The 22,249-nt window shown below is 37.3% G+C and overlaps 1 protein-coding gene across 7 annotated transcripts in view; it reads left to right on the top strand.

The window, feature by feature from the left end:
* VPS13B (vacuolar protein sorting 13 homolog B) overlaps window positions 1-22,249 on the top strand; it is a 436,966-nt gene that overhangs the window by 377,847 nt on the left and 36,870 nt on the right. For 4 of the 7 annotated variants that reach the window (XM_032130187.1, XM_032130170.1, XM_032130178.1 and 1 more), the window contains 5 exons: window positions 3,221-3,402; window positions 3,503-3,637; window positions 5,190-5,539; window positions 11,741-11,902; window positions 21,531-21,686. In XM_032130187.1, the coding sequence (XP_031986078.1) occupies window positions 3,221-3,402; window positions 3,503-3,637; window positions 5,190-5,539; window positions 11,741-11,902; window positions 21,531-21,686 (985 nt within the window). The remainder of the gene's footprint in view (window positions 1-3,220; window positions 3,403-3,502; window positions 3,638-5,189; window positions 5,540-11,740; window positions 11,903-21,530; window positions 21,687-22,249) is intronic. The other 3 variants (XM_032130207.1, XM_032130250.1, XM_032130196.1) reach the window with 1 other exon arrangement.

Consider the following 22,249-nt stretch of genomic DNA (forward strand, 5'->3'; position numbering starts at 1 on the left):
GTGTGGGGGTGTTTTTGTATTGTATGCACTTGATGAACAAATTTTGATTTCACAATCACATCTACTTCCGATATTAGTGCTCCTACTGTTGTTCACCAAGACTTAATAGAAATTTTCCTGTGTTTTCAGTTATCACTGCTTTGTTTGCTGTTTATGCACAGCATGTGATAAAGGTCTGTGGTTTTTATTTCTGTGCTCTCTGCAAAGTCAAAGAAGAATGTGGCAGTGCTACAGGTCTGATGGAAGTGTACCTAAGCAAAAAGTTTAAATGGGATTTAATTTAAAATCACAGGGTCATGGTAGTGACTAGAGTCCCTCTTTAAAAACTGTATTTATATTATGAGTTTTCGTTACAGTTGGGTTTTTTAAAGGAAATACTACATTAATTTGATTGCTGCTTTTATTTTATTTTGTACTGTAGCTGGTTTATACTGTTACAGTATTCTTATTTTCATGACATGAGGGCTGTAATTCTGGATATGATTTCTGGTTGTGTGAAAACCAAATGAACCCCCTCACAGATAAAACAAGTATTCAAAAAAAGTCTGGGCAGATGGGGAAAACAGTGATGAAAGATCCTCATTGTATTTCCTTTCAGATGGTTCCTACAAGGCTATTTTCTCTCTGTAGAGACTTTACCGTCTTAACCGTGGTTTAGGATGCACTGTCCTGCTCCTCTCAGTCCAGCACTGACAGCGCTTGTCCCTCCCTGGCAGGAGTAGAGGATTCAAGGCCAATTCTTTCCCATGGAGCAGCATTGTCCCATCCTCGTTTGCTGTTTCTCTCTGGTTTTAAGCATGTGGTTGGACTCTGAATTTTGCAGGGAATTGTTTCAGTGGTGTGCCTTTTTGGTTTCTAAGGTGACTCCATTAGGAAACAAAAAGCAGCTTTGAATCTTTTTGTTCCCAGCTTTTTAACTTGCAGAGTACTACCTCTGTGTGGTCTGATGCTTGTGGGGCAGAAAAAGTGGAGAAAAATATGGCTAAATGCTTTACATTATCTCCCTGGTATGAAGCTCCTGCCACATTTCCACATTTCCTTCTGCACCAAGCATGTCCTGTTGCTCTGTCATCATGGTGTTTATGAGTGAGAAATTACAAAAGTTCCACCACAGTAAAATGCTCAATGAATAAAAAGCAGATATATAAAATTTGACTGAATAAGTAATTGGAAGGTTTTGTTTGGTGTTTATTCTATGAAAATATGCATCTCCAAAACAGATAAAAAGAAATAAAAATGCTTCGTCACTGATAGATGCATCAAGAAGTAGGTTTCTGAAGAACAGAAATAGATATTTTCAGAATAAACATCAAATATAAGAAATAAATATCAGAAATAAATCTCCTTCCTCTTTACTGCAATCAGTGTTACAGCTGTTGATGCTAATTAAATCTTAATTCAGAATATCAATGTGCAATTAGTTTTTTTAGAAGTTCTTCATAGTTTGGTTAACATTTTTTTGCACTCATCTACCCTTTTCTCTGTTTTCATTTCATATGTTCCTGAATTTCTGCTTCTAATCAAAATGCAATGAGCAAACAATCTTAAAATATTAATACTTGCTATGAGAGAACTAACCAGTTTCAAAGATTCAAAAGTACTTAGTTGTCTAAATCAGCATATGAATTTTCGTCCTTTTGGATTTGCTTCCTTGCTTTGTTCCAGCAATCTGAGAAATATCCATGGCAGAGCAAAGTAAAGCATCCCATTTCTCTGACTGTGGTCCAGTCCCACAGATATTTTATCATGTGCACACAAAGAATAGTTTTATTTCCAAAGATGCCAGTTCTCAAAAGGCCTACAGCACTGTTTTTGGAAGGTAAACAAGCAATTTAAACACGTAAAGAAGCACAGGAAAGCAGCTGAAATTCTAATTAAGTCATTTATGTTTCATACCTTAGTGACCTAATCCATTCTTAATACCCTGTCATGATTCTTTGATAATTAGCTAATCTTGGTTGGGTTTTACTGCTGCATAAGTATTTTATGTCCATAAGTTTTAAGATAGAGCTGTATTTAAGCTCTGTAAATAAATACTACACTAGATAGTTACTGCAACACAAAATAATACTGATAAATTTACCTATCGATGGAATTCCATGTATTTGCAGCTGAACATTTTGAGTACCTTCTATATTTGTGCATAATTTTGAAGTAAAACACATTGCATGATGAAAAATCTGGTCCTAAAAGCATAAGGTATGTTGCTTGGAAAGCCATTGTTCAAATTTAAACTTATGTTTGAATTTAAAATATCTTTAAAATGTCAGTGGAAATGTATTTGTGGTGTTTGATAAAAACTAATGACTTTCAGACAAAAATATTAAGTTAACCTTAGTCCATCTTTCATTAAATTTTATTTTAAAAATAAAGACAGTATTTGACTGATACGGTCGTTATTCTCTTGAATGAAATCTAAACTTTTAAACGAAAACTCTTCAGAGCCAAACTTCAAAGGGAGTGCGAATAAGGAACTTTAAGGATAGTTTTGGCTTAAATTAGAAAGTTTATTTGTACTTCTGTGGTGTCTTAGCAGCCTATAGAATTGTGATGTTGTGTTAGTTTCTCTCAAGAGACTGAAAGATAATGCTTGGAAATTCATGGTGTTAGGAGCGCAGCTATGAAAAAAAATCATAGGGTGGAACTTTAAATGAATAGTTAATATGTTGTAATACATGCTAGTAAAGGGCTCCAGTCTGAGCTTATAACACTTGGAGATTCTTTTTGAATTCTGACTGTAGAATGAGAAGGGCAAAGGAAATAAAGCTTACATAGGCTAGGGGTTCGTACACAGAGGTAGTTTGATGGTTGCAAGTTGGTTTCCTTAAAATCAAGTGAGCAAAGAAATCATTCTCTTGACCAGATAAACTTTCAGCTCATTCTTATAGCTTTAATAATGATAATATACTTTGTTTAGCTATTTCAACAATTAAAGATACCTGGCATATTTTGGTTTTATTTTCTGCAAATAGGCTTCGGGTTTGTGGTTCAAATATTTGTAAATTGAAAGTGCAGTTTGATAAAGGCATGGAAGGATTGCAATCTTGTCTGTTAAGTTCTGCTATGGAAAAAGTACAGACACTGACAATTAAAATAAATTAAAATAAAACCATGATGTTGTCTGTGTCAGAAAATGCATGTGGAACATCATCAATTCCTCCTGTAAGGTGGTAAAATCCTGGAAGTGCTGAAGTACTACTTTGTTATCTTCCTTCTGCAGCTCAGAAAGTGAATCTGGGTCCCAAAGCACATGTGACCAGCTTGTGACCCCCACGGCATTAGCAGCTTGTACCAGGGTTGACTCCTGTTTTTCTCCTTGGTTTGTGCCATCACTAAGTGTGTTGATCCAATTTACCTGTTTGGAAGTCCACCTATGCCATCATCTTGATCAACTCGGCACAGGTATGTACTGCTTTATGTCGAATAATAAAAACATACAGTTCACTGATGCTGGTTAACCACTCTTTTGCTCTGTGTGGTCCCCATTTCCTCATTCAAACAGGTATTCTTGAAATAAGCTATCACAAAGAGTCGCCACTGGCCCAGGCTTCAGAGTGTGATGACTTGTGTGCACTGAGCCAGTCCCCACAGCCGGCAGTGAGGCTGGATGAGCAGCCCCTTCCTGCCACCGGAACGGGTAACTGTAGAAGCCGTGTGTTTCTCGTAGTCTGATTAGGGACAGCAGGTGCCACTTCACTTTTGAGCCATCTTAGTGAATGAATTTGATCTTTTACATTTTCCAGCATATTAACAGTACTATTAAAATACTTGAAGATTTTGCAACCCCCTTAGTAAGAATTCCTTGGAAGAGCTCTGAGAACTGCAGATTTAAGTTATTTCAGTTACGATCACTTTTGGAGCTACATCTGGTTTTGTTCAGTGCTCTCTGTCATTGCATTAATGGCAAATACATTCCAAGAGATCCTTAGATTATTGTCCGATTTTCAAATGCCAGGAATGTTTTCTATGGAAGATGGACAAACTTCTTGGATAATTTTGACAGGGCCAGCTATCTTTGTGAGTAGTTTTTGTGTTTCTGCAAGTATTATAATATATTCATTATCAAATCATCCTAAGACTGACATTCAATGACTAGAAAATAATTTCTTCTCTATCAGCTACCTCTATCAGTACATAATCTTCCTCACTATTACAGTCCAATTCCAGATGCTCAGTCTTTAAAACTACATATACTGGAAAAGGCAAAAATCAGATTAAAATCAAACACAGCTGGTTTATTTCTCAACAGTGACTGAATTGATGCTGTTGTTACTGTTGTTATAGCATCTCAAGGCCTTAAGTTTTGGGGCTCCTTTGTGCTATGTTATACACAAAGGGAGCACAAAACTTGTTGTATCCACTACACTTTTGTAGAATAACACGGCTTGATCCTGGATAGGGATGAGTGTTTTGGTTCCAAATCTGTAGAGCACTAGAGCATATGCTAATTTTAAGCATGTGAGTAGTTCCAGCAACATAAATAATAACATCAATGGAAATATTTGCATGCTTAATGTTGCACAAGGGGTGTACGTGCTTGCAGGGTCTGCTGCCTCAGTGCTCAGCACTTTGCACGACTAAAACTTCAGTGAATGCGGTAAGATTTTTTTTGTGATAAATTTCTCATGCTTTAGTGTCAGGATATTGTTTTGTTTCATTTCTAGAATTATGGGGTTGTATGTCACATTTCAGTCCGTTTGTGGTCTTGAACTGTCCGTAATTGCAGCAAAGACAACTTCCAGTGTGGAGCCTGTTGGCCTGCACAGTCACATGTCAGCAAATACTATATTGCTAATTTTTATTGTGTTTGTAATGTGCTATGTGTGGAATATCATATACACCTACTATAGCAAGAATTCTCACAGAAATATGGTCTCTATTCCAAATAGGTGGCAATCAGAAGCATTGAGCAGTGTGTAGATAAAGCAGTTTCGCTGGCTGGTCCATTTAGCATGAGAGGATTTTGGTTTGCAGATACTTTCTGTTTGCAGGTGCTATTAATTATGATACTGTTTAATATCTGACAAACAGTGTGAACAGGATTCATTTCAGATTTCAGAGATGTCAACTCTTTAATGAATTTACTTGTTTTCATCTTATGTACAACAGTAAAAACACAATTTACAATATATACATACCGAATGCAGCAATGATGATGTTCTAGTCTTGTTTGTTCTTCTACTTTTCAGCACCACCAAAGTTTCTGAAGCCATTTTTATCTGATAAGAACATGCCATCTGAACTAGAATACATGATAGTTTCCTTTGAAGAGCCTCATGTATATCTTCGTCAGTGGAACGATGAGTCAGTGTTCCAGGAGATCCAGTTTTCGACTCGAGCTGACTGTAAACTTCTGGAGTGTCGAAATGTGACCATGCAGAGTGTTGTGAAACCTTTCAAAATCTGGGGGCAGATTGCTATTTCCAGCAGCACAGCAGGAAGGCTGTTGGACTGCACGATAATGGTTGACCCTATTTTCATCAACTTTGGCCAATATGCACTTCATTCTCTAAATACAGCAATTCAAGCTTGGCAACAGGTATGCAAATAATGAGAAATAATATAGCTATTGTGATTAATTTAATAGCAAATTAGAATATCAACTGCTTTCATTAAAAATATTCCAAGATTTAAAAGCTCTAACTTACACTGATAGTGTTTTTTCCTAATAAACATTAATTCTACAGTAGCAGTGAAAATTAGGAAAAAATTATGTAAAGCTAAACGTAGCCAGAACTACCTGAGTTTCAGTGAAACTACATGGATTTATATCAGAATAATCAAAGACCTGGTCTTGAAATGCAAAATATTCCATTAATTTACGAAAAGGTGAGTGCCACATGATACATCAGCTCAGCTCAGTCTGAGCAACTGAGCATATTGTTTCCAGCTACTACTTCCATCCTTATTGAAGTTCAACACTAGTTTCACATTACATTCTGTGCAAGCAGCATTAATGGCTGAAGCCAGTCCCACTATAAGAAACTTGCTTCTGCAATGACCCCTCAAAGGCCTGTAATTCCCTTACTTCACTACAGCCTTGAAATCAAATCATTCTCTTCATCTGCCTGAAGACCTATGTGGAGCCTGGGAATTAATTACCTATCATGGCACTACAATAACAAAGCCCCCAAAAAAGGACAAAGCATCTGTTTTATATCAAAAAATTCTTTTTTAAGGGCATTCCATGGTTTTCTTGTTGCAAAAGGACATTCATAAAACAAGATCTAGTGTGATTTAAATCTTTACAGCTGGCTCAAATATCAATGTGAACAAAAATCTTTGTAGCTCCAATTTCTGTTTTTTGTCATATTTTGAACAATGCTTTTAATAAAAAACAAACATAGAAAGTATAAGAGAGCCCTTGGTAGGCTGTTTAAAATATTTCTGACTTAGTACTAGTCCCTCATCTAAGACATGTGTGGCAACTACTGCAAAATGGCCTTCAGAAAGGTCAGTTTCCTCTTTGGATGGAGGAAAAAAAAAATCTCTCAGACATAGCTATACATATAAATAAAATATGGTGCATAAATATTTAAATGTTTTAAACCACATCACAGTGTGAATGACTGACTGACTACTCTGTGCCTTGAAGGAATATTCTGAGTTGAAAAAAATTGAATTGTATATTTGATTAAGTAGAGCCATATGTCGCATAGTATATTGCTGACAGGTACATTCTATGAATAGTTGGTACTGATTTATACATGGATTTGGCAATGTTAACATGAGCCACAGGAGGATATACTTCTGTAATTGTTGCTGTAATTTTCTCGTTTCCTCTCATGTCAGGGGTACTTGCCACCATGTTCTGATGTGGTGGGTATCTAGCCCAGAGTATTTGAGATTAAAAACTTTCATTGCTTTGAAATTAAGGAACAGTTAGCACGCAAGTGGGTTCAAAATGGCTTATTAAATTAATTATCGCCAAGATGTTCTTTATGTGACTTTACCTCCAGTTTGAGGGGGTTGGCATGCACTGCATGGGGGAGGAATAAATTTCCCAATAGTAAGTACTGTTTGATTTTTGCTGTTCACACAAAATGAAATATAAATGCTACAAGTAGAAGCATGAATTTAATAACCAGGAAAGGTTGTTTGAATTCTCCACATATTTTTTACTGGATTAAAATCTGCAACAAGTGATGTTGGAGTCAATAGACAGATAGATGAAGCATGAAACAATTTGGCCATGCACCTTTAGGTCAGGAGTTCAGAATTAACAGAAGCCTCTGTCAGTGTCTTTGTTTCCTGGATATGGACTGTTTTTTGGTGGTGGTGGTGGTGGTTTTTTCAGTTGTTTTTTTTTCTTTTTTTAAATTAATTAATGGTGAACATTTTGAAAGTGGATTAAACCTAAAAAATACCAGGCTTTATACTTCTAAGTCACATGCTGAAAATCTGAGAGGATTAGCACTTTTTAAAAACGGTTTCCCCTTTTGACATATTTCACTGTCTAATCTGAAATTCCTGTTTAACTACAAGCAGTAACTGGCTAATGCACATGTAAATGCAAAGCTAGAGTAATGGGTTTAATAATTAAAGACCTGACCAAGGAGCTTCAACATTGTTATTAATTTAGTTTTATTATTTAATAATAACAGACTATCAAGTGAGGTAGAAAAGGCATGTCTTCTGTGAATATACATGTGGTAGAATGTGTGGTGGTTTATTCCCTTTATTTGGGCATTTAAGCCTCCATGAATTGTTTTACAGCTTTAGTGCTTTGAGATATCTAGAGACAGAGGGTCAGCTGAGAAAACAGCTCCCCAGGTATGGTATGAAGTGTGATTCCTGGGAAAAAGCTTTTCCTTTGTGGTCTCGCATTGCAACTGTTTTCCTAAACTCCTCAGAAATTGGAAAAGCTCCTGTTTTAAAACTGTTTTAGACCACTAGAACTTCTTTTCCTCAAGATCTGCATGGTGCTTTTCTGCCTTTCTGTTGGCAGTTGCGTAAGTTTTCTTAATGAGCTGGGATCAGTCAAAATTACGTCTGTGGTCACTGTCGTTTCCCCATCTTTCTACCATAAGCACAAAGAACAAAGGGAAAAGGATATGGAAGGTTTCTAGCTGATAATGTCAGGACGTTACCATGAGAGTGAAGTTTAAAGAATCCTAAGGAAAATGTTCTTTTCTCTTAGAGGGGCTTCAAGGGAGATAAGAAGTTGCTAAAGACTTTCTGTCAAAAAAACATTACTAGGTGATAGAGTGTGTGAGTGTGTGTGTGTGTGTGTGTGTGTGTGTGTGTGTGAGGGAGAGAAAAAGCTTGCACTGGTCTTTGGTAGCTTGCGAAGCACAAAGAAAATAACTTTGCGCATATAAAGAAGCCTAGGCTTTTATGGTGTGGGTTTTTTCCAGATCCAGAAATGCTTTGAAATAGCTGTGAGCTAAGACACAAGCAGAAAGTCCTGAGACAGGGAAAGCCTGGTGACAAGTATTATGTGGGATGTTTTTCCCCCTCTCTGAATAGAATTCACAAAATATTTGAAAGACCAATAAAGGAGAGACACTTTCCAGGCCTCTCTGAGAGAAAAGAACAGCTGAAAAATGATCTAAAGAGGGGCAGGAAATTGTCCCTCAGGAACTGACCCTAATCTGTATCTGATTCAGGCTGTTAATATTTTGCTGATTCTTTTGATTTGCTGTTTTAATTCAGAGAGGGGTTTTTTTCCTAATCCACACTTAGGTGTTTTCAGCTCCTGGAGTCATCATTCAGCCCTTCAGCATCATTGCCACACAAATGTCTGGTTCTATTTGGTTTTATTGTGCGTGGTTTCTCTAGACATTGTTTTATCAGTCAAGATTTCTTCACTCCATCCTTTTGCTGACTTTTTTTTTTTCCTCCTTTTCTGCTTACTCTAGAAGCTTCTACTATCAGACTTCAGCAGCAATGTGGGATCCAGTTCCCTGTGATTGGTGCAGGGTTCTGCTGCAGATCCCCAAGGACAAAGAAGCATGGGTTTCCTAGTAGCCACACTGAGCTAAAGCATCCTGAAGCTTCCTTGATGTTCCTTTAGTCATTTGTTATCATCCAGACTGGAGGCATCAGTAGCTTTCTCTTAAGCCTGGCAGCACAGAGCAACACCTTGTTATGCAAATCTTGGTGTTCCTTGGTTAGAAATTTGGAACTATTATAAAATGGAGCCTAAAATACCTCTTTCACTTAACTTTCAGAAGTGTTGCTGTTAAAAGCATTGGATTCTAGTAGCAAATCCAGCTTTCAAGACTAATGATTAATGGCAGTCATTCATCAGCACCAAAATGTGTGCAAGTCTATTAATAATTCCTGATAGGATAACATTCCCTGAGCAGAATTTAGAAGTTATATGCATGCCAAAAACTTGCTGGACTCTCTTTTCCCTCTGGAAAATGCAAAAACCTACAGTTTGTGTTTACTTACTTGAAACTAAGTTAGCTAGTAAGCTAAAAAGAAGGAAGTTCATCATCTTATGGCATTGTTCTTTCAATCTCTGTGTAATCAGCAAGAAAATGTATTGGAGTGAAAAGAAAAAGCTTTTCTTAAATTCCCCTGGGATTGTGTATTGGTTTGACTCTAACAACATGCTGAGCTCTGTGGATAGTAAATCCTCCCTTTTAAAAAGAACATTTTGCAAAGCTGTAACAGGAAAAAATATATATTTGCGGTAGACTTAGGGGTATGTGGGTATGGCAGCTTGACAGTAAAAAGTCATAGATCCTCCACTAGAAAATGCCAAAATAAACTCTGCACTCTGAAGGGGCACTGTAAATGTCAGCCTTTAGCACACCCAGATCTGCTACTGAATGTGATACAAGCATACTGCTCTGTAATGAGATTTGTTGCTTGGAAGAAGTGCAGTTTTGGTTGTGCTCACCTGGCTCCTGTTTCACAAAAGATTCCTGATCTTATGCAGAAAAAGTAATGAGACTTGGGAAGAAGTTTTAATCTAAATATTCTCATGCTAAAATATTCCTAGGGTGAATAGTATTTGCACAAATACTCCCAGGTGATCATTCTGACATTTAGTTAAAAAAGGAATTACAGCCTGCCTTGATTAAGGACAAGAGGCAACGGACACAAACTGAAACAGAGGAAGTTCCATCTGAACATCATGAAAAACATCTTTACTGTAAGGGTGACCAATCACTGGAACAGATTGCCCAGAGAGGTTGTGGAGTCTCCTTCTTTGGAGATACTCAAAAGCTGCCTGGATGGGATCCCGTGTAGCTTGCTCCAGGTGAACCTGCTTTAGCAGGGGCATTGGACTAGGTGACCTCCAGAGGTCCCTTCTAGCCCCAGACATCCTGTGACTCTGCCTGTAGATGCACCTTAGGTTGTTCTGGAGTAACCAGTAGTGAACATGCATTCAAGGATGCTAAATTGAACATACCTTGCACACTTCACTTCTCAGGAGAACTTCCATGTTCCTCACCCAGTAACATGCTACAAGCAATGTACCAGACTGCTTTTCATGGATAACTGTGACTGCATAGGGAGATATGAGGAAATATTTCTCTCCCTCTTATTTGATCTCTGAATTTCTGCAGGCTTCCAGGCACATTGTTATCAAGGAGCTAAGGGACCTGTATGATTAGACGCAGGGAAGGTGCTGGCTTTGTTATGTCCATTTAAAAGGTCCACTGAGAGAGCAAGGAGGGGAAGCAGAATCAGCTCTCAAAAGCCATGGAGGTTTTATAAGCTAGAGACAATGTCATGGGAAGAAAGTATGAGAAACAAGTAGCTGAGCTATGTTGTGAAGAGGGAAATCAACCAACAGAAAAATATTGTCGTAGCAGTGTGCTAGGAAAGATGGGTCAATTAAGAGGTAACAAAAACCACAAGAAGATGAATACTTAGTGTTAGAACCATTAAATTGTATAAAGACTATCCAAATGTTGGGTTTCTTCAAGTAATTGTTGTCATTGCTACATAGTTGCTTGTCAGTGGAAGGTGCCAGCCCACTAGTGACTAGGGCAGAATCATCAGTCACACTGTGACCTCTCCCATACACAGGATTATAGTTCGTGCCTTCAGGGGTGGAAGACCTGTAGCTGTGGCAATTTTTATGACTATCATGTAGTCTCATTGTGTCAACAGAGTGACAAGCAGCCAGACAAAAAGCAGGAGATGGATGGAAAGTTGCTGGAGAAAAAATACTGTAAATCTAAAATACTTTTAAAACCCATGATTTTTTAAAAATTTTTTCCTATTAAATGCCATGATGCATTTTCAAACTAGCCTCATGGAGCTGTGAAAATACTCTCCTCATGTCTCCTTTTTTTTCTTTAATTGTCTTTTCAAGTGTTGTGGTATCAGGAAAGAGGGAGTCTTCTGCTGATCCACAGCAATATTTCAAAGTAGAAGCAGAAGTTGGGGAAGAGGAGCTCAGTTGTCAAGCACTCAGAAACGTCTTCACGCCTCTCTGCTCAGCCTGTTGTACTCTGTCTGCCCTATGTAATATATCATTTCCCACAGAATTTAATGTTGTTGATGTTTTTTACCCAAATTAGAAAATTTCATTTTTATTGTAGTTTTAAATCTTTAAGAGTTGCATTACAGAAACATAAAGTAAAATATTTTAAGCCTTAGGATATATTTTGTCAACCCAAAAACTAGATTTTGCAGAGAGTACTACGAGGCCAAAGCTAAGCAAAGAGATCTTGAATTTCTGTGTTGTAATACTTGCCACTGGGCAGGCAGCTGCCAAATGTCCTGCAACTGACATTGCATCTTACTGGCTTTCATATCCCTTTCCTTTCAGAACCGATGCCCTGAGGCAGAGGAGTTTGTCTTCAGCCATTTCGTGATCTGTAATGACACCCAAGAGACGCTGCGGTTTGGCCAGGTGGATACTGATGAGAACATTTTGCTGGCTACTCTCCACAGCCACCAGTACAGCTGGCGGTCTCACAAGTCCCCACAGGTATGTCAGAAAGAGCCCTTCCAGGGCAGCATTTGCTAAAGCTGATGGTGGCTTTATGCGCTGATTCTTTGGTTTTCTCTGTGGTCTCAACTATCTCTAAAGCTCCAATTCCTTCAGGAGTCACACACTGGGGGTGCAACACAGAGAAAAGGTAAACAAAGTGTGAGGAAAGCCAGGAGTCTTTAGAAGTTACTCAAGAGTAGAACTGGATGTGCACTTTTTATAAAACCAAGCAGTTGTGTGAAGCTTCTGAAAAAAGGAAGGACAGCTTGCCAGGTTTCTATTACTAAGCAATCAGTGTTTACCAAGATGTACAATAGAGATTTGGGGAATTTTTTTAATTAATTGTTTTTACCAGAAGCATCTGTTCACTGAAATTGTTTGCAGAACAGGGTCAAACTGGACAAAGCTCTCAACTTGGTGCTTGCCTTAGAAAATATTTGAAATTGTCAGAAACACCCCACTTATATAGTTTAAATAATACAGTTGCTGGGTTACTGGATTTTTTTTTTTTTTTTTTTTAGGATAAACACTGAAACTGAAATAAAATATTTTTAAACTATCAAAAGGAAGTATTTCAATGAAACTATAGAATCATTTAAGTTGGAAAAACCTTTAAAATCACTGAGTCCAACCCAGTACTGCTAAGTCCACCACTAAACTATGTCCCTAAGTGCCACATCCACACATCTTTTAAAGACTTTCAGAGATGGTGACTCAGCCATTCCCTGGGTCGCCTGTTCCAGTGCTTGACAACCCTTACCGTGAAACAACTTTTCCTAATACCAATCTAAACCTTCCTGGCACAACTTGAGGCCATTTCCTCTTGTCCTATTACTAACTGTTACTGGGAGAGGAGACCAACACTTGTGTGGTGGAGAAAAATAGACTTCTCGTCTTAATTGAAGACAGGGCAAGAACTTAAACTGAATAAAGTGTTTATGAAACAGCAAACCCATTTCTTCTCTTTTCTTAGTATATACTCAGCTCCTGCTGAGTAGGAAACTACAGACCTATGCCACCCCATTTGCTGAGCAGTAGTCCTGCCATGAAACATTACTAAAATTTTTACAGATCCTAGGAGGAATGTAGTGAATGGAAGTTCCTAACTCCTCTAGAGCCCCAGGAAATACCAGTCTTAGCATGTGAGAAAGAAAGTGAATTTTGAATAGTAATTCTAAACGGGAGCTATGCCCACTTTCACTGCTGACAAGTTTCAAGTTACACTGGGAGGCAGAGATGGTAAATTTGCTGTGGTTTTCATATGTCAGCTGATGGATATGCAAAACTACTGAATTTTACATGATTGTGGTAATCTGTGCAGAGCAAATTCTGCCAGAGTAAACAGTTGCAGCTGACACTGAAGTCAAGGTGTAAGTTAAGAGGAAGCCAAGCTAATAAAGGACCATCTTAGCCCAGCAACAGAGGAGCAGTTATAAAAAGTGTGTGCTGGTGTAGTAGTGACAGAGAGAGGCCTTTGGAGACTTAGAGACCCTGGAGCACCGTACGTCCCTTTCCATGTTTTCTCATACACGCAAAATGCCTGTGATGCTCCATCCCACAGGCGAGCAAACCAAATGGTGACTGTGTTCTGTGCAGCTGGACATGTGTCAGAGTGTGAGACAGGATCCCCACTCATCAGGTGACACAGGATTACAGCTGTTGTTATTGCCTTTGGTTGTGTGAGGGAGAAAGAAAGCTGGCTAAGTGTGACCTCTATTTCATAACCAATTATCATTTGCGTTTGTAGCAACCACCCAAAATTATATTTAAACCTTTTCATAAATACATGGAAGAAGAAGGAAATATTTAAAGCAATGTAAATAAACCCAGAACTAAGTAAGGCTTTATTCTTAAAAATTTGTTACATCCATTTTCTGGTTACTTACGTAAAATTATTCAGTTGTGAGAATCCTCATTTTAGATTGATCTATTAAAGATGTAGTTCTGATTATGGTGTATATTCAATAATGGTGCAAACTGGAAAGAGTTTTGAAAATGAAGATTATCTCAAGCAAGTGAAAAGTGGAAGAGTTAAAATGACAGCTCATTACTGATACTTTCTCTTAGTTGCAACTGAACTGCTAAAAACCACCAGCAGATATATATATATGGTGTTAGACATCTAACACCTGGAAAACTTAAGCAGTGCTTTCAGTCACAGACTTGAGCAGTTCAAAACATTCCATTTTCATGGCTGCTACGTAACTTTCTTATTAAATGAAAAAAATAAAAGTGCATGGTGAGAAGTGGAAAAGTCCATCAGAAAACCAAATCACACATAAGGGAGTGGGTGAGGTGACAATAGGAGCTTCAGATTCATTTTTCAGATATTTGTTCTTCAACTAACAGTTGATGATGTCAAAGGGTTTCCCCATTCTGTTTTGTTCTGATCAGATTTAGATTCACTGAAGAATTGGGCTGATAAAAAGTCAGGAGTGTTATGATGGATTCCCATGTCCCAGGAGATGGCAAAGCTAACAGCTCACTCCTGACTCAGCCACACTGCTGGCCAGCAGGCTCTTCTAGTAGGGAGGTTATACCTCCCTTGTCCCAACCTTTGGAATAATTTCAAGACAATTTCTGCTCTCTTAACATTTTTAAACAGCCATGTCTTGCTGGGAAATTTAGAGACTAAAAAACAGCACTGAGGTAATTTCACTGAAACTGTATGGAAGCACACACTGTTGAGATAGAAACAAATTTTCTTTACAAAGCTCTTGTAAAGAGAGAACCTTGGCATTCCCCTGTAAGCTTATTCATTTGGTTATTGCCAGTACGAGTCATTGTAAATACAGCATGCTTCAGAATGGCATTTCATCTAAACAGTACAATCCTTTGTCATTTTAAATCACACAAAACAAGTTTGTTTAAATATTATTACAAATGTTGTTGTGTACATTTTTTTAATGATTAATACAAATCCTTGAAATGAAAACAACAACTCAATCAAGACATCAGGTTGTCCCTGTTACACTGTAGCACTTTTCTAATTGTTTCCATGCAAAACCATCTAGAAGCTTGTTATCCAAAGGTCAGAATAATGCCCAGGCAAGGACAAACCCTCTGAGTGTCATATTCATGGAATGCTGGATGACTTCATAGTTATGAAATTATTTCATTTCTCATGATAATTCCTGACTTGCCAAGTTAGTGAATTTTAAGAACTCTGAGAGCAGATTGTAAGATAAATGTGAAATAATCCATACTTCTGGAGTCAGGGACTTCCCTTCAGGCATTAGTTCATACTTGACTTACTTGACTTACTCTTGGGGATAAAATGAGTTAGGACAAGGTCTTAGATACCACATTCTCTTACTGGGAAAGAAAACCAACTTGCACAACTTTGGCTGGCTCATGTTTCTTGTTACACAGGCACTAAGAAGCAGCGGTTGCCATGAAATACTTTATTTAACCTCTGCAAAATGTTTTTTTAGTATGGCAAGGCAGTTCAGTTAAATGAAAATAAATAGTTTTAAAAGGATTGTATTTCTTTTACATTCACATCAATAAAATTCTCCATTTTTCTTTTGCTAATTAAGCATAGAGATGCGGTAATTGCCCATTTAAATTATTTAACACAATTAAATATATATACACCTAAAATATTTTTAACAGATAGTTTTATAATGCTTTATTTACATTTAGAATTAGTTTTATTAATAATGGAACTATAGGCTATAATTTGAAAAATTTCAACTTTTTTATGTTACGAAAACAGCTATAGCACACCAAGGGTTTGGATTTATCAGCTCTTGATGGTGTCCCTCCAACTGTTTGGCTTAACTTAAAGCCCCTTGCTTCCTTCATTTTTTCCTTGCCCAGATCCTTTACATTTCAGGGAACCTAACCTTTCCCTTTTAAGTTTCACTCTGATTCCTGCAAGTCTCGCTAGTTTGGCTAGTATTTCAGTAATAAGTCTGAGGTCCAATGCTCACTCTTCTACACCGCTCCATCCCCCACATTTTCCTCAGATTTCATGAGGTTTTGCCCCCCCTTAGGGATAAGACACCCCCAACTATATAGTCCCTTTCAGAGTTGGGGTAGGTCCAAAATTGATGATATTTGAGGCTTTAAGCAATTCTATCTAAAGCTGCCAGATCTTGTGAGTTCCGTTTGCAGATTTTAATGAAAGTTAGAGGTCTGTAAGATATCATTAAAAGGGAAAAGAAGATACATCATTCTTGTGCTCTACAGACAACACTGGCTCCTACATTATTATTGGATCCAGTCTGTACTCCTTATCTTGATCTTCACATTGTTTTGTGGGATGGGCCCCAGTTACATCAAAAGTCATGTTTGTCTCCAAGACAGCTGTGTTTTTTAGATGAACTGGAGCATATGATACATAGGGTGAAACTCCGAAGTTAGAAGAGATCAGATCTTCCTAGTAATTTATTCAGAGTTAAGGAATTCTGTCTTGAAAGACAGTAGGCAATTGGAGGGTCCCACTAGGGATCACAGCAAATGTAAAAACCAGATACTCATGTGAGAGTCCCCTGAATGTGTTCTGCAGAGATTGTTTGCTTATGAACAGACAGCAGAAATTGGCTATAACATGCTAGTTATAACTAATTGTTTTCCCCACACTCAAACTTCAGCAAAGTCCTCTGAGGAAGCACAGAGTGATGGATTTAAGTTCATTTGTTTGCTTTGCTTTCTATGCAAAACATAGGGTTGCATAGGAGAAGTTTTTAGAAGTAGCAGCTCTCATACTTTTCTACAGTCTCCTTCGAGGGTTACAGTAACAGTTACCCATTTTCACTTTTCATCATCTTTAACTTGAAGCAGCAGATGTAATGGAGAAAAATCAGTTCCTATGTTGAATTGGGCAATGACATCAATGAGAATGTGGTTATAAATAAAATGTATTTATTTCTTACCGAAGTAAATACGCTCTGTCATTTTATTGCTACTTATATAGAATTTGAGGGAAAATATGTCTATCACTTTTCTGATTATACACTTACAAAGTCTTGAGTAGATATTAGTATTGGTTACTACATTATTAATACCTTCACTGGAACACATTTAAAATTTTTCTTATTTTAAGTAATATGTCTGTGAACACTATGTCTAAATTTTATAAACATACTTTTTAAAGGCTACTATAGTTTAACAAATAGTGAATTTGCTATTTAAGAACCTCCTCATTCTTCTACAAAAAATGACTGAAGCCAAATTTTGATTCATGTTGCACGTCCAGCAGGATCATTGTTATTTATTTCCAAGTTGCGGTTCTTTCAAATATTGGGTTATATAATGTGTAAAATTATATGCAGTACTCTGTAGTTCAAACTTAGAAACTGTAACTTATATATCAGTTGTTATTGGGATATTTTCCCATTTTACTGTTTAGGTATATTACAGGTTCTCTGAACAATCTCTTGTACTTTACATAATCCTCCCCAGGTCATTTAGAGAACAACATCAGGCAAAAAAAGTTGTATGTTATTTTACACTGTTCAAGTAGTGAGAAGAATGCTGTTGCTTTTTTGGGGGGTCCTGCATTCTAATGCTTATACTATATTACATGTAATTGAATTTCTAGATATTATCTGGGGCAGATAAGGATTAATAATCTGGTTACTGTTCCTTAACCAAAAGTCTCTTCTTCAGTGTGTAGAGTGAGTTTGTATCCGTGAGGTTGAGGTCTGCTTTGCAGGTTATGTTGAGGTTCACAACATCTCCAGGAGCCCCCAGGGTCAGACTTTATCTGTCAAGTGTGACCTTTTTTCTAGTAGTCAGCATGCGAGTAGTGGAAATAGCCTTTTTCCATGCTCTGTACTGGCTTTCTGTCTTACAAGGGCAGATGGCATTGAACTGGCCGTATCTCCCAGGTCACATGAGAAAATGAAGCCAAAATGAAATTCAAGCTGTTTTGGTGGCACTGCAGCTGATAATGTGCAGAATAAATATTTCATTCACTGCTTTTCCAAATACTAGTTGGTTTTATTGTTGTAAATCCTAATCCTAGTCAAGAGCCACCTTGTATTGTGAAAACACAGTAAAAAATACAAATCAAGCTTCTCCTTTAATTTTTCAATTAAAAATTTCTTTGGCTTCAAGTCTTAGAATTCAGCTCCCATCCCCAGAGCTACATTTCCTCCATGCTGCTGCATTATTACAGCTTTTATTTTACTATCTTCTGTCTTTTAAAATAACAACTGCTTCCACACCATTAACCAGGTCCTCACTTGATTCTTCCAAAGCTCTCAAGAGTTCATAGCGATTACACTTGTTCCCCCCAAAAAAAAACATTTTCTAATTTTACTTAGAAGACAAATACAATCTAAAGAATCTTGGTGAAACCAAGCTAAATCTGGTGAATCTACAAGCAAAGTAGAAGTCAAATTTGCATCACTAAGCATTTTGAGGGCTCAAGCTTTAAATTACTTATACAGCTGGAAATTTATGCCTTTTCTGGACAGGCTCTCTCTCTTCTTAGTCTCACTTTTAATCCCCCATTTTAGTCCTCATGCCTTGTCATATGACACTCAGCTTTATTTACTCAGATTATATCCTTCACTCACACATCTAGCTGAAAACCTAAGTAAATTTTGAGGAGCACATAGAAACATTCTGTGAAGAGGCATGATAAAGATATTCTTTATTTTAAAGATAGGAGCAGCTTCATCTTAGTCTACCTCCCTTGAAGTAATTTCTATTCCTCTCAAAACAGAAATCCATAATGGCTAAGAATTACAAATCCAAGCCCCAGCCAAGTCTAGTCAAAACAAAACTCTCTGGGTTATCTGCTGGTATATTTCCCTGACAGAAAACGCAGAAATCAAATATTTACATGAATGAGTGCCTATCTTCACGTATACAATAGATAGTCTGTTTAAATTCTCTCTCAGCTACAAATTTTCACTTATCACTGGATTGTATTTGTTAGAAAGCTTTGAAGTCCATTTTTTTGTACCTTTATGCAATGACTTCTCTTTTCTCCTAATATATGTCCCATACCTCACTATAGTTGTTGAACTTTTTTGAACAGAGTTTCTAGTAAATTCTTAGAATTAGCATAAAGCTTGATGAGTGAAAGGGAGTTAATGGCAATTATTACAGATCTGTAGTATCAGGTCCGTTTGATACCTGTTTGGTCAGAGCAAGGTGCTAATAACACCAAGGTTGTGGGTTCAGTCCCCATATGGGCCATTCACGTAAGAGAAGGGCTTGATGATCCCAGTGACTCCCTTCCAATTTAGAAAATTCTGTGAATCTGTAAACCTGTTTTCTGCTAAAATAATGCTAATGTCTGATTACTTCGTTCTCTAAAATCACTTCCGTTTTTATTTCCTGCCATATATCTCCGCATCACTTAGTGTCATTTGCTAATTATTTCTAGCCATCTTTTCCAGAAATCTCACATTTAAATAAATTAATCATCCAGAGATCCTTTTTTGTTTTCGTGGAATGCATGTTTCTTGGCTCAAAAGTACATTTATACAGTACCCAGTTCTTATACTCTTAGATATTAGATATCTTTAAAGTAAATTATGAAGGCTGTAAACTTCATGTTTACCGGTATGCAAATTGTATGTTTGTAAAATAAGAAAATGCCAATATATGATAGTAGCTTTTCTTTATTTTTCTTTCTGAACCTTGAAGTTAAATGCAGACTAATCGTTGTGCTACAAGAAAATTAGTAAGGCAGCATTTGGGAACTAATGACTGCTCAGGGAAAGCTGACAGCATGTTCCTTGAGAACATTCAACTCGTGAGCAAAGTTGTTTATACAGGGTGGGAGACATCCTAACGTTGTAGCTACATGCAATTACTAATCGTCAATTTTGGCATTACATGACATCTATCTTTGGAGAACACAGTATTTTGTGGACCTGCAAGCTGAGACTGACCACTTAAGTACCTTTTCTCATTATTTGGCTGTCACTTCCAGCTACCATTCTCTCCAAAGTAAACAGTTTTCTTATTTCTCCTAATTTTCATATGTGATGAGATTTATTCCCAGCTGCCTCTGTAAGAAACTGAACGTATTCCAGCCACTGCAATTGGATTTTTTTGTTGTTTTCTTTTTCCTTTTCTGTAACTAATACTTCAGAATCGAAGTGACATGTTTGTTTATGAGTTTGACTATCCTAGTGTATAGCCTCCCTCAGCATAACCTTGAATATAAAGCTGTGCCCGCATGTGTGTACATCCAGATGCCTGTCCTCGAACACACGGGCACGTATCAGCCTTTGTGCTTCCAGCATAAAACTCATTTGAATCTGAATGCAACAGTCATCACTCTTGCAAATTCAAAAGCCACCCACTGAATGGATGTTATTGTTCTGTGTGTAACTTGTGCTGAGGATACCACAAATTGCAAACAGGCTACTGAGTTGTAATATCTTTAAAAGTTACTGCTGTGGTTGTTTCTTAAAACAATGAAGGAAACCCCAACATCCAGCCCTTCATTGAAGTCCAACTGACCAGACCCATGGTGAATGCTATCTCTTTCTGGAAACAAATCATGGAAGAATACAGTATTTACAAGTTCCAGTTTTTCATAGTATAAATAATCAATCTTTGGGCCTGATCCTGTTCTCAGTTACTTAAATTAATTAATGACAGATGTCCAAAATCAGAGTGAAATTCAAGCCTCAAGAGAGAATTCCCAAAAGGCCTTCATATGACTGTTTTAAAGAACTTAAGTGATGCTTAGGCTCTGTGCTGGCCCTCTGCAAAGAATAAATTTTACCCAGAATGCTTATTGCTTTGATCCCTTATATATAACTCACATCCTTAAGTTTGCACAGCCACAAAAGATCTATACAGCGCTAAATAGCCAGATCTTCAGCTGGTGTAAATTTATGTAACTTCATTGACCTACATGGAACAGTACCAATTTTCACTATTCTGGCTTAAAAAATCTCCATGGGACAGAGGTAAGTGCGTATGGTGGGTAAATGGATGAAAGGCTCTTCAAATGATGAAAGACTGTATTGCTCTGGAAGTGATTTAAGTTAAACTGGAAAAAAGCCACTCCTTTTCCGGAATAAATCACATAGGGAGTATAATTATGCAGTTAAATTTCTTCTCATGCAGTCAAGCTTGAACTTGCCACCACATTTGTGTAAGAAATGAAATGTTTCCCATCTCTCAGCAATATACCACATTCTGCATTTAACACACACATACATGCAACCTATTCATGTCCTTCTTTATTTTGAAGGGAAGGGTGTTTGTAATTTTCTGTCTTATTCTGAAGGCAAAAAATCTCGCATAGGCCTGTGTTCCATATCACCTTGCTGGTAATAGAGTGGGTTTCTAGAATAATTTCAAAATCAGTGAAGAAAATCTCTTATTTCCTGTTTTATGCTCTCTAGTCTACTTGCCCCTTTTTTTTCTGAACAGTTGTGTGCCTAGATGTTAAATATACTGTTAAAGCAGGTAATTTCTAGAAATGCATGATTCAGAGTCATTTTATGGTATTGTTTCTTCTTCTGATTGTGTCTGGAATCAGAATTACAGACTGAATGGATCATTCAGGCAACTGGTGTGCTTAGCATTGCTGAGATTTCAAACCAAGAATATTTCTCTGTCATGGGAATTTATATCCTACTGCAAGGCACTTTTTTTTCCTGGTTATGTATTGAAGTAGTAACTTCTTTCTTTCCAGCTGTTACACATCTGTATTGAAGGCTGGGGAAACTGGCGGTGGTCTGAGCCATTCAGTGTGGACAATACAGGGACCTTTATTCGCACCATTCAGTACAAGGGCCGGACAGCATCGCTTATTATCAAGGTTCAGCAGCTCAGTGGAGTGCAGAAGCAAGTAAGGATTTGATCCAGTTAGGAAAAAATAACATGAGTAATTTAAACTGCTGCCTATTCATGAATTAGTCACTTTGTTATTTATTTTCTCCTACTGGGATCTGCAAAAAACAAGTATAGCAGTCTTTGGGGGCTATTTTGGGGAATTTTTACAACTTTTTTCTTCACTTTGGTGTTGATCTTAGCATTTAAAAGCTCGGTTACCAACATGTATTTTATATGCTCCTGTAAACATCCCTTTGCGTGGTTCATAAGTTCTGACAGTGCTAAGTTACACAATTTCTTACATGTTTTAAGCTCTTGAGAAACAGATTTTTTTCTTAATTTTTTTAAAGAAACTGTACATAATATATTCTGGGTTGTAATTCAGGACTACATATTTTTTAAAGAGAAAGAATTACCAAATTAACATTTGAAAATGAGCTGCTGTGCAATAATAACTTTCCATTTACTATCTTTGTAAAGAGATGTGTAATAACACTGCAGCTGTTCTTCCTGCATTGGCAGAAGCCAGAGCATGTGGTGGACAGAACATGCTCAGCTCATGGATGTGGCAGAGCGCCT

The sequence above is a fragment of the Corvus moneduloides genome, chromosome 1 (genome assembly GCF_009650955.1).
Source record: "Corvus moneduloides isolate bCorMon1 chromosome 1, bCorMon1.pri, whole genome shotgun sequence".
NCBI classification, from domain to species: Eukaryota; Metazoa; Chordata; class Aves; order Passeriformes; family Corvidae; genus Corvus; species Corvus moneduloides.